We start from the raw sequence: 12,984 nt of genomic DNA on the forward strand, positions 1-12,984 counted from the left end.
ACCATATTAAAAGCAATGCTCTCAAATCATTAATTTATTATCAAATCTAATTATTCAATAAAAAGTAATTTAGAGCGTTAAATTTTTTATTTTGTGTACTGCAATCAGAAGTTTTTTAAGGGCACACAAAATTATTTTGCAAGACATTAAAACATAAATTGTGATTAAAATATAAATTGTGATTTTGCAAGAAAAATTATTTTACTAAGTTATCAAGAGAGGAATGATAATAATTCAAGTATTTAGAGAAATAATTTACATTAACTATAATAATAGAATGATGTGAATTTTCTGTTTTTTTTTTTTTTTTTTTTAAACTTTGATAACTATTATTTTTAGTACATTCCATTTCTCAGTTCATTTTAAGAAATGGTACCAGGAGCAATTTGAGTCATATCGATGATGAATGCTTTGTTTCCGATAAGCAATTAGCATTAAACAGATAAAAATTAAAAGAATATAGATTATTTTTGTCATTAAAAACCAAAGTAAATCGAAAAACATATGTGATTAAAGCGATATTCGATTTAAACTTATTGAGCATGCTTTTTTTCATTAAATAAAATATGGAATCATACTTAAATTTGAAAAGAATAAATTTTGAGAATAGCTTGAGGTATAACCTGTTTTGTTCTTTTTTTAATAGCACAAAATAATTTCACTTTTCATAATTTTATGTAGAAATGATAGTGTCAAAAAGAATATTCTTAATCTAATTTCCACCAGAGCTTTACAGTTACTTGATTCATACCAATGCATCAAAAATATTTTAAAACTATCTATGTTATTTTATTTGTATATAGCCTAAAATTTTTTGAAGAATGATTTGCAATTTATATTAAACAAATTTAGTAACTATATATGATATTTGACTTCACAATATTAATTTTTCAAATGTGTCATTGCCAATAACAATTCAAAACATGTGAGTTGACTATTTTAACAGATATTTCCTTATTAATAAGCACATTAGTTTATATATTAGTGGAACTGAGAATTATAGTGCATAAAAAATTGGTAGGAAAGAGAAATTATTATAAAAAGGAAGAGTTGAGTAATTTAAGAATGAATATTTAATTTATCAACAGACAATTTCTTTCCAATCAAACTATTTTCATGAAGAACCCCTACTATAAGAGAAAAACCTACTAAGGTTACCATTACTTTAAAAAAACTATTTTGTTCTATAACTTTACAATAACTTAATACCTTTTGATTGCTAATTAAAAAATCTCTTGTGATGCCAGCTGTAGAAGAGGTTTCACTAAAACAAGTTACTTGCATGTCATTATATGTAGAAGATTCATATAAATCAGGCCAGTACTGATGACACTTAACACGGTTTCTCTCTTTAAGAGTGGTAACCATGACTATGATGCGACAGTTTTGTTCCCACACCAACTAAAAAAAGAAAAATAATTCTTTATTTATTTAAATTATTAAATTTTAAAATATAAGACTTGACATTAAATTAAAAGTAATCATTATTCTGTATGAATTAGTTAATTGTCTTAAAAGCAATAGAACAGAATTCCTTTAATTTATTCTCTTATAGTTATAAGATAGAAGCAGGCAAAATATTAAGCTTTAAGGTAACATTTCCAAAATATGTCAAAATTCTCTTATGTTGTATAAGAGTATAGTCCTAATAATTTCAATAGAATAAACAATTTTAGGTTGTATAGAGAACTTTGCTTGGTTAATACTAATCCATACTCTATTTTTTTAAAATATGGGATCAAAAGTTAAGGAATATAGTTATACTTTCCTTATTATTAAAAACTTCCCTTATTATTTACTTAACAATTGTAAAATCTAATTACCAAGATTTTGTAAAATGTACACCTATTTATATTTTTATAGAAAGAATTGTTTTTAACAATTCATTCAGCATTACTTCAGTTTTCAAGATGTTATTCATAGTGTAAGCTGTAAACTATATCACACAAAATATTAAAGTTTAACATACAAATAAGAAAACTACACACAGCATGCACCCAAAAGCAGTATAGTAATAACTTTGACTAGATTCTTACAATACAAAAGGAGAGATTTCTTTGTCAGTTTGAAGACAAGTATTATAGTTTTTCCTATGAGTTACAGTGCCAATTTTAAATTCCTCATTTTCCAAGTTTTTGAATAGACACTGTAATAATATTTACAGGAGCCAGATATTGCCAATGAAAAAGCACCAAATATTTACTTACCTGCCAAAAATCATTACAGGTTTCAGGAAGAGGTCCTTGCGCAGCAATATACTCATTTGGCTTTCTTGGATGAGGTAGTGGCATCTAAAACGAAAAATAAGTGAATAAATAATTAATTGTATATCAAAAATTGTTCTTTTTTTTTTTTTTTAAACAAGCAATAGCAATTTTAAAATTGATAGATTTTGAAGAAAAATTTTATAACATCAATAATAAAATGCCAAAAAATTTTTTATGTATAAGAAAAATTTAATTCTCCTATAAATATGAAACATCAGATTTTGAAGTCATAAAGAAACAGTATATTATTAGATTGTTAAGTAAAACTCTTTAACTTTATGATGGTTTGAGTTGAAATTTACCCAAACCATTATTACCCGATCTAATAACAGAACAAATGGTTTTCTATACAGAGAACTTACTAACTAAATAAAACAATTTCATAAATTAAAACAGAAATAGTATTACTTGTATTGTAATGCTACTTAACACTTAAAAAAAAAACAGAACTGAACACTAATTTGCATGCTGTTCACAGTACATTGATTTTTTCCCTCCGTAAAAATATCTCTGTCTTCCTCAGAAATTTAAAATAGTTTACACTTCTTGATGAGAAAGGGACTTCTTAAATATTGTAAAAGTAAATAATAGCATAAATAGAAAGCATTTTAAAAAGCATTAAAAGTAAATGGCAAACACCTCGGCTTTCTTTTAGGGGATCATTTTTTCATTCAAAAAAATTTGCAGTTATCGTTTCCTAAGCAAATATTTAGTAGAAGATAACTACAATTTATTATTTTTTCTCCTGTCACTGAAATTAGTAAAGCTCTACTTTGAAATTGAAGTAATGCAGAAATGAAAATAACTAGGTGAAGTGAAGTAGGTTAGATGAAATGGTTAATTTAAAAAAAAAAAAAATACTCATATAAAATTCCTAGCATGGAATTTATTAACATAACACAATTTTTTTTTACTCCTTTCTTGACTTTTAAAGTGATAAATTTTTTTTGCCGTATTTTGGGTTGAGTATGGCTTGTCTGGACTTGAAATTAAAGTACAATGAAACCTCCAGGAAAGATCACACACTGAGTAGTGACCTCATCTATTTACGACCACTTTTGGGAGGCACCGAATTTTTTTCATAGACTTTGTCTGGAATAAAACCTTTAGTAGAGGCCATCAAAACCTCTTCCAGTGAGCGAGGAAACCTCCGTACCAAATGCGGAAAAATTCAAAAAAGGAAACACATAAAAATATCAAAACAAAAAATATTAACAAAACACTGAATAGATTGAAATATGTTCAAAATATTTGTGAGTGGCTCTTATTTAGAGAGCTCTTTTTGACGTTCTCTAAAAGATATCGAATAACTTTATGTTGCGGACAAAATGCACTAAAGACGATGCTATCAATGATTTATTTTTAGAGTTGGAAAGTTAAGTTATACAAAAAAGTAATTTTAGAAAAAATTAAGCCTATCAAACAAATAAATCTCTCATTTTTTCAAGCAAACTAATTTTTATGATATACAATTAAATGCAAACTTAAACAAAACATTATTGCTTATTTATTTAAAATAGCTCAATCAATCATAATTGGTAAATTTGTTTTACACATAATAATTTTAACAGGGGTCATTTTTATTGATGATAAATTTTATTTATCGATCTGTTTTTCATGAAACAAACACAAGTGGCTTTTTCGCACCAAAAAATGATACTGAGTAAAATTAAAATAGCTTGCAAAAAATCGTTTACCTTTGATAAAATTTTAGAGGTAAGACAATGGAGGTAACCCCTAAAAATGCCCAACCTCCATTAATGACCATTTTACTGTGAAACAGAAAGTGGTCACTCCCGAGAGGTTTCACTGTAGCTTAATTAAGTTTGTTCAGTTTCCGAATCATACAGAGTGTTCCTAATGCAAGAAAAAAATATAATCATCTACTAAATACTAGGTTTGTTTAATCTCTAAGAAAGAGCCAAATGTTTTCCAAAGCTGATTAAAGTGGTGACCTATTAGAGGTGAAGATTGAATTTCCAACCCAAAAGTCAAGCATAACTCTTATCTCAATTTTATGGTGAGAATTTTCTTCTTTCACGAGAACAGAATTTAAATGTATTTCAACTGTATTACAGTTTCTTATTACAGTATAATTAATAGTATTAATGATATGTTAATTTTTGTGTACATAAATAACAGCTAAGAATTTGTACAAAAATATGTACTTTAATAGAAAAATAAGAGCAAAACTAGCAGCAATTTTTTTTTTTATAACAATTGATAATTACTAAAATTTCAGAAAAATATTTTAGAGTAAAAAATTTTTAAAGTTAACTAATATTATATTATAAATATAAATATTCAATATTAAAAATATAAAAATTTTAAAACTTCTCTTTTTTTTCCATTATAGTTTTACTATAATGGAAAAAAAAAAGAAGTTTTAAAGTTTTTTTAGGACAAAATTAAAAAACACTTTATTCTATTATTTAGTATTTTAAAACTTCATGGTCATTTAAAAAAAAACTTGTCCTAACTCATTGTTCTTTTAAAAGCAATTGTAACAAAAATCATCTTGATGATGTATTTCACAAGGAAATTACTTTTATTTGTTGTAAAGTAAAATAAAATATTCAATGCTTAAACATGTACATCTACTTACATGGACGAATGAAGCATTGATATAATCTCCAGTAGGTGATTCTTTTAAAATAACCCTGGAACTGTCATCTATGTTTAAAAGACAATGAAATCAATTAACAAATGTAAAAAAAAAAAAACAAATACAATTCTATAATATACTAATTCTATAGATGATAAAAAAAAAATCATTGTAGCATCTAAATAATAAACTCACTGATACTTTAAGCTTTAGTATTAATTTAGAAAAATCCACATTGTCATATACAAAAAATTCAAAATCAAATATTTTTTTTTTTTATGAAAAAAAGGAAAAGAAATAAGTTACTTAATAATTTTAATAATACTTTTCATTCAATACAAAATAGGTCCCTTTAAATCAATATATTTTCCCTATAAATTACTTAACTTATATTTATAACTATTTAAATATAAATAAGAAGAATGTTTGAAAAAGATATTCCCTTTAATAAAACTGAAAAAAAAAAAACAAGAACTTTTTTCTATCAAATGTATACATTGAATGCATCACATGATTTCATATATTAAAAATATAAGACTTTGAAAAATCACTTGGAAAGGGATGAAAAAAAATCTAAAATTTTGACTATAAGAAGTTACTAGAAATTTTTGCTACTGTTTTTTTCTAACTTGCATCTGAGCAATTTGCTACTTGCTGGCTGACAAAATCGTACGCTGATTGTATCCTGCATTCTAACTATATCTTATACTAAAAATTTTGTATTATAATGTATTGATATACTCACATTATAATTGAATTATGATATTAGTTTTTTGTGCATATTAAATCACAATTTAAAACTGTCATTTAATTGATGTATATTTTCCTAATATATCTCATATCATATGACAAACAATATAAATATTTCTGATAAATAGTAATTACATACATGGTAGAACATCTTTATAGCGATTTTTTACAGCATTTTCTGACAATTTGGCAACATCCATACTTTCTTTATCTCTTTTCTTTTTTAATTTCTAAAATAAAATAAATGTCATTAAAGACAAGAGTTTGAAGGAAAATCTTATTTCATGTAGGCAATAAATTAAAGAAAAATTTATCTTAGCATTTTATATTATTAAGATTAGAAATTCTTACTTTGCAATCATTCTTAATGAATTTGCATCATTTAAAAAATCAATGAGTGTGTAACTTAAACTAAGGACTCAATGGAATTTACATTTTTTTAAAAATTAATTTACTTCAAAAGCTGAAAGTGTAGTTCTATCTTCTAAAGACAATTGCAGCCTTATCATAGACTCTTCTAAAGTTTGGCTATTTTGGTTGTCTTTGGACGTATCATTAAGGCTGCTCTGGTCTGTGAGTGATTCATCTTTCGGTTCTGTTACATCTGATGATTCTAAGGCTAAACAAAAAGACATAATAGTTAAGAAAAGTTAAAAAAGTAAACAAGTGATAACAATCAAAGAAAAAGCAGTGAAACTAAAACAGGTTTAAATGCAGATCTATTGTGTTTATACTAAAAAAAAATAGATCTCTCTCATATTATAGCTGCCAACTTGTATACAATAATTTTCAAAGATTTTACAATGTGGTAATAAAATAATAATTGAAGTAGAAAAAACTTTAACTAAAATTAACTAGCTTTGCATACATTTAAAAGTATAATTGCATAACTAATTGATCTTACATAGACATGTTTTAATTATTGAATTGCCAAGGTAAGTAAAATAATTTCCTTTCTAAGTTCTTAAAGAACTAAGATTTATACTTAAAAACATCATTATTTTATGCATTACTTTCCTCATTGAATAATATAAGGAGAAACTTATTTGTTCGGTAAAAGAGCAACTATTTTACACAGCAAGAAATTTTGGAGCAAACAACTAGCACAACATACACCATTCCTTAAAAACACTGCCTTTTTACTCCGATTCATTTTTAAGAAAAATTAATTAACTGTTAAAATAATAATTACACACAAAAATTAGTGTTTATACGTTTAATTCTGATTGTTATTACAAATATTTACTTTGTTAGGATTATTCACAACTGGTTAAATGTTTATAAGTTTTTCTTTTTCCAAGAGGGTGTATTATAAATTTTTTAAGTGATTTTAAATTTTAAAATTATTTCCTAAATACATAACTTAAAAAAAAAAAAAGAAATGCACCATTGAACATTTATTTACTAATAATTTTTATTATAAATAACAGAAAAAATCTTTTAAGCAGTTCATAAAAATTGTTTTTTTTTTTTTTTCAGTTTTTTTTTGCAAGCATGCACAGAGATTGTCTTTTAGCATGCTTTTAATTATCATTGATAAACTACAAATTTTTCTATTATTTAGATAATGAGTAAATACTACTTTTTAAAATATAAACAAAAATAGTATAAGACAGTTACTTAAAAATTGTTGAGAATCAAATTCAGTTATTACATGATATTACACATTTTGAAAAATTTTTGAAGTGTTAAGTGACTTCAAAACTTTAAGTAGTGTTGTCTGCAAAGAAGCAATCTGCCCTTTTTTATTCCTAGGGAAAACTCTGTAAATTAAAAAATAAAACGCATTTTTTCCCGAGTGAATACGGTATTGTTGTTAAGAATTTTATTATCATACCAATAGATGATAATAATTTACTTATCTTAGCTGAGATTTAAGAATAGCTTAAATGTATGACAGTGAGATAAAAACTACTTCTCGGTTAATAGAATAAAAAAAATTTAAATTTTTTTTCTTCACGTTAGTACTTTTTATACATAATGAACATTCATTACAAAACTCATAATTTCTTCTTCAGGCATAAGGCTTTTTAAACAGCCCAGAGAAGCTTAATGATGCAAGTCTATACAGAAAATAATAACATAAATGTGCTATAGAAGTATGAATAAGAAGCATAAAATATAAGTATATACAATATAAAATATTCATTCATATAAAGCTAAAAAAAAAAAAATTAAAAAAAAAAAAAAATTAGATTTCTAAAAATCAATGCAGCTAAACTTACCAGTTTGATAGTCTTTTGTATTTTCAGAAAGGAAAGTTTGATTGGAATGTATTGGTTGTACCACCTAGATTACAATTATTATTTTTTAATTATATGTATAGTTATTTATGAGTATATAAAAGTTGAAATACAGACAGAAGTTTTATGCAGACATTTAAAGATACGTTTATAAAAATTACTTAAAAGACTTGAATTTATAATATTATAAATGGAAATTATTTAATATGAGTTTTAAGATAAAATAAATCCAATACACACAGTAAGGTTTGCAAATTTGTAAATGCACTATGCTTAGTTCATTCCCCAACATTTTAAAAATGTTTCAGCAATATATTTTGTTTGCTAAATTTTTAAGAGTGTTCCTCACAAAAGAATGCAACAAATTACCCCAAAAAGCTTATAACTTTTAAAAAGATAGGTATCTTACTATATACAAAAATCTAATGATGGTGTTGCAACTTTCCATTGTTGTCAATACATTTTTATTAGTTGGAAAATCACATGGTACAATCCAGTTTTGCCAATTTAATCAATGTGTCTCCCTAATTTAAAGGTTAAAATTACCTGTACAGTTATTATTACGGACGCCTGGTGGCTGAGTAGTAGCGCTTCGCTTTTCCGTGCCACAGGTCCTGGGTTCAATCCTCGGGCCGGGCAAGGTTGACTCAGCCTTTCATCCCTTCAGTGGGTCGATAAATGAGCACCAAGCATGCTTGGGAACTAAACACTGGGGGTTCCGCTTTCGGCTGATCACCTAACCTGAATATCTGCATCCCAGAGCCCAAGGTCAAGAAAACTGAGACGGGCACAGTAAGCCTTGGCCCTCTATAGGCAGTCGTGCCGCTGAGTTTAGTTTAGTTATAATAACGGTTTTGATTTTGCTTGATTTCTAAAGTAAGAGTAAGGCGGATAATTTTTATTGTTATTATTATCAGAATAATGCAATTCTACGTTATATTTTAAGATAAAGTTATTTAAATCAGTGTCTTATCTTATTAACCACTTTACAATTATTATTTTTTGGTGCAAATTACATTAATATACAATTATGAATTTGGGTTAAAGAGATTTGTTAAATGACAATATAATTAATTCTTCTAATTTACATTGTAATTTCAAAAAATGATTACTTAGAAAAATGACTATGTTCACTTATAGATCTAAGTAGTATCATAAGGGAAATATTCGGACGTGGGAAGTGAAGGCTCAAGTGTTCTTTTTAGTACAATAATTTCAACTGTTTTATGCTAAGAAACAACAATTATTCTGAAGCAATCATTGGGGTTGAGGAGCGTTAGCGAACAGTGGGCTTAGCCTCTAGTGAAATAAACAATAAGAATTATAATAAATGACTTCATAAAAGAATCTATACTTTATTTTTTTAAGTATAACTATTTTGATCAATATAAATAATATTGAATAGAATGAAAATTCCTCATATTTATATATATATATATAAATTGATCTTAATTTTTGAAAGAAAATTTTAAAGCTAAACATTTCAGTTTTTCACTTAACATATTTTCAAGAAGAAAGTAAAGAATAAAGTCTAGTAGAAACTCTCTAAATTGTCACCTCATAATAAAAATGTTTATAAAAACAAAATTTTTAAAAAAAGAAAAAACTAGAGACCAAAAAAAAAAAATTTGTTCTTAATTTTCAAACAAAAAATTTAAACCTTTAAAATCTCAATTTAACTTAAACACATTGCCATATTTTTAGAAAAAAGTGACCATAAAAGAATAACATTGTTCGTAAGAAAGGGTCTTTAAAAAAGCCTGTCATAATTAAAATGCTGATAAATAGAAAAGTTAATAAAAAAAAGCAAAAGAGAAATAGAAAAAAATTATTCTTAGTTCTGAAACGTAACTTTAAGGTTGAGAATCATACTTTTCTGCGTTACCTGTTCTGTACAGAAAAAAAGTGAAATAATAAAAGAATAAAGTCTATAAGAAATGCTCCGTTAAAATGCTGTGCTATAATTAAAACAGAAAAACGAAACAAACAAAAAGAAGTTCTTAATTCTCTAAAAAAAAGTGTAGAAAAAAGGATAAATAGACTTGAATAAATTAAAAAACAAATCAGCAGTACAAAACTTACAGTTTAATATAAAGTAATAAAAATTCAATTCTTTAAGTTTCGCTTTTCCATTGTCTTTCAGAACATAAATTAACAAGTTTTAAGACTTAAGAAATATGTGTAAAAACGTTTATCAATAATGAAAATATTATTTCAGATTATTCTTTATCAAATCCAAATTCCACCCAAAAACAGCTTTGTCAAAAAATACTGTGCCAAATATTTGGCCAAGTGAATATTCGACAAAACAGCCAAACACAGAAAATGGGTTACATCCCTGTGCATAATCTAGTGTATAAAATTCCAACAACACATTAGGAGTTTATTTATGTCTTTACACATTAGGAGTCAAAAAATGTTTATGTCTTTACACATCAGGAGTAAAAAGAAAAAAAAAGTGCATTTGAGTGTTTTAAGCATTTTCAGTTTTTTAAAATAATGAAAACAATAAACTTTTTAGTCCACTTCATTTTACATTATAAATTAAGCAAAATGAATCACAAAAAGAGAATGAAAGAGCTTTATAGAGAAGAAAAGCGATTTATTTTGTTAACAAGTTAAAGTTTGAAAATATGAATTATGTAGGGAATAGTTGGTAAAAAAAGAGCATACATACATACAAGTGCATTATTCATGTATATGTTGTATATACATGAAGAATTAAATACACAATATTATTAGTTATACACAATTAAATACGGAGCACGAGTGGTAATAAAATTAATAAATATTAAATTCAAATTGCTATATTCCTAAAGAAAAAATAATTGAAGTAAATGATAAAAATTTTAAGCAACTATTTTTACTCTTAGAGCAAAAAAAAGAAAAGAAAAAGATGTTTAGAGTAAACTCATTAACATTCATACATTTTTATAGTTTTTGGAGTCAATCACAGAATTGGGTCTAGATAAAGATTTTATACTTGAACACAACGAAGAGGATTGCGAATTAAGTTCTTCTCTCCGTTTCTTTAAATTGTTCTCCGTTTCACTAATGTCATTCAATCGTTTAGACATTGCTTTGAATTTAACACTTTCCAGGAATGTTTATTGAGAAATTATTTAGCTGAAAAATGAAGCTGACTTTTTCGAATTAACAGTTATATTTCCATATATATATGTACAGGCTTGTGTGCTCTATGACATTTCCAAATAGAGACAGAGCAAAATAAATATAAACAATATCCTTAGAAGAACAAGTTATTGATCGGTTGTTCGAGTTTACTCCGCAGACTCAGTTTTCGTTCGTAAATAAAGATAGAGAGCGCTGCAATCAACAGGAAGTGAAAGCTTGTTTAAGAGTACAGAGTTGAAATGGAATAAAACCGTAAATTGGACAGAAAATTATATGCCATTTATTTTTAGAGCTGGCTTGAACTTTATTGATATTCACATTTTACTCATAAATGAGGCAGGTAGAAAAAAAAAAAACTTTAACTATTATTTAAAACGCTTCTCGGAAAAACTAGAGGCATAGAGTGAGGTTAAAATTTTATATTGACAAAGACTTATAATCCTAATAAAATTATGAAACATTGTAATTTCTAATAAATATATTCACAAAGTGTATTAAAATTTATTTTTCAGAAACGTTACAATTTATTCTTCAGAAACTAAAAAGCATAATTTGTAAAAATTTGAAAATCTGAAATTATTGGAGTCAAATAACTTTAACTAACTATTGGAAAAACTTGTTTTTTTTTTTAAAAAAACTTTTTTTTACAGATAATAAATTTATTAAAAATTATAAAAACGGTTTACGTAGTCTTTAATGTAAACGGTCGATCTTAATGAATCTGATAACTTATTAAAATATTAAAATAGTATGCAAGACAGTACGAGTAAGGTATTAACAATCTAAAAAAAAAAAAAAAAAAAAAAAAAAAAGATGTAACACATTTATTTAAACTATGTTTAAACTAAGTGAAATTTTTTTTTTCATTAGCTATTATTTTAAATAATAATAATAGAAAAAGTGACTGCCACTTCATTACAAATATATGTAAAAAAAAAAAAAGAAGATAAAATTGAGTTCTGGTTCCTTAATGTTAAATCTACCATTTGCGTATTTCATCTAGGAAATGAAATTCCATTTTCAAGGGATCAAGATTTGACAGAATTACGCATCGATGTCTACGGGATTAGTGCGCGGGATTTTCACCTCAATTCGGCAGGATTGTAATTAAAAATAAATAAATAAATAAAATAAAATAAACAAATAAATAAAATAATTTTTCTTTTTTTAAAAAGATGAAGGTTCTAGTTGGTGTCAGGTTCATAAAATTTTCAACAGTTAACAGAGAAGGAAATATATGAGTAGTGTTTTGATTATCAGCATAATCATGTACAGTGCGCAAAACAAGAAATGGACCACTCTGAATAACTTCTGTCAAATGGTGGATCTTCACTTTCTAGGACTCAGTTTTAATGGTTCAAAGGGGTGATCTCAAATATGTTACTTAATTAGTGCCGACCACATTTAGGGTTACGAAATCAGAAATGAAAACGTACTTTCTCTGAATATAAATTTTTTCCTACAAATTCGGATTTCTGACCCCAAAAATATCGGGGGTAGCCGCAATCTGGGAAATATGGTCCTAATAGTTTGGTCCGGAAAGCGGTTCAGAGTTTGAACCCTTTAACGTTAATTTTACTTTTTGAGTAATTCGCTATGTATCGAGAGCTTTTTAAGCGAATTGAAAAGTTTTTGCACACCATTGTAAAATTCGTTTATCCAAAAATAGTTTCAGGAAAAAATAATTTTTAGTAAATATTTATTGTTTTTTTATTATTTTATTTAATAACATTCGAAAAAGTTTTGATTGCAAAATATGCCATTTCTTATATTATTTTAAAGAATTCAAATTTTTATGGCAAAATACAAATTTTGAGCGAAATATGTCGAATAGTTCTTGGGAAATTGAATTTAAGCAATCTTATTCTTAAAATTCGATTTCTCAGGAACTATTCACCCAAATTCATTAAAATTTTGTATTTTGCCATGTAAAATTGCATTCTTTAAAATGAAGTAAAATTTTATACCTTGAAATTCAAACTTT

General features: G+C 25.8%; 1 protein-coding gene across 3 annotated transcripts in view; it reads right to left on the reverse strand.

Moving 5' to 3' along the window:
• LOC107442492 (tyrosine-protein phosphatase non-receptor type 4) overlaps window positions 1-12,984 on the reverse strand; it is a 40,295-nt gene that overhangs the window by 9,398 nt on the left and 17,913 nt on the right. For 2 of the 3 annotated variants that reach the window (XM_016056072.4, XM_016056073.5), the window contains 6 exons: window positions 7,848-7,911; window positions 6,078-6,241; window positions 5,762-5,852; window positions 4,873-4,940; window positions 2,208-2,291; window positions 1,210-1,401 (listed from right to left, as the gene is read on the reverse strand). In XM_016056072.4, the coding sequence (XP_015911558.1) occupies window positions 1,210-1,401; window positions 2,208-2,291; window positions 4,873-4,940; window positions 5,762-5,852; window positions 6,078-6,241; window positions 7,848-7,911 (663 nt within the window). Of the gene's footprint in view, window positions 1-1,209; window positions 1,402-2,207; window positions 2,292-4,872; window positions 4,941-5,761; window positions 5,853-6,077; window positions 6,242-7,847; window positions 7,912-10,792; window positions 12,017-12,984 lie in introns of those variants that run through there. The other variant, XM_016056074.4, reaches the window with a different exon arrangement.

Source organism: Parasteatoda tepidariorum, chromosome 2 (assembly GCF_982258835.1).
Source record: "Parasteatoda tepidariorum strain Cologne lab strain chromosome 2, Ptep-v5.0, whole genome shotgun sequence".
Taxonomy (NCBI): domain Eukaryota; kingdom Metazoa; phylum Arthropoda; class Arachnida; order Araneae; family Theridiidae; genus Parasteatoda; species Parasteatoda tepidariorum.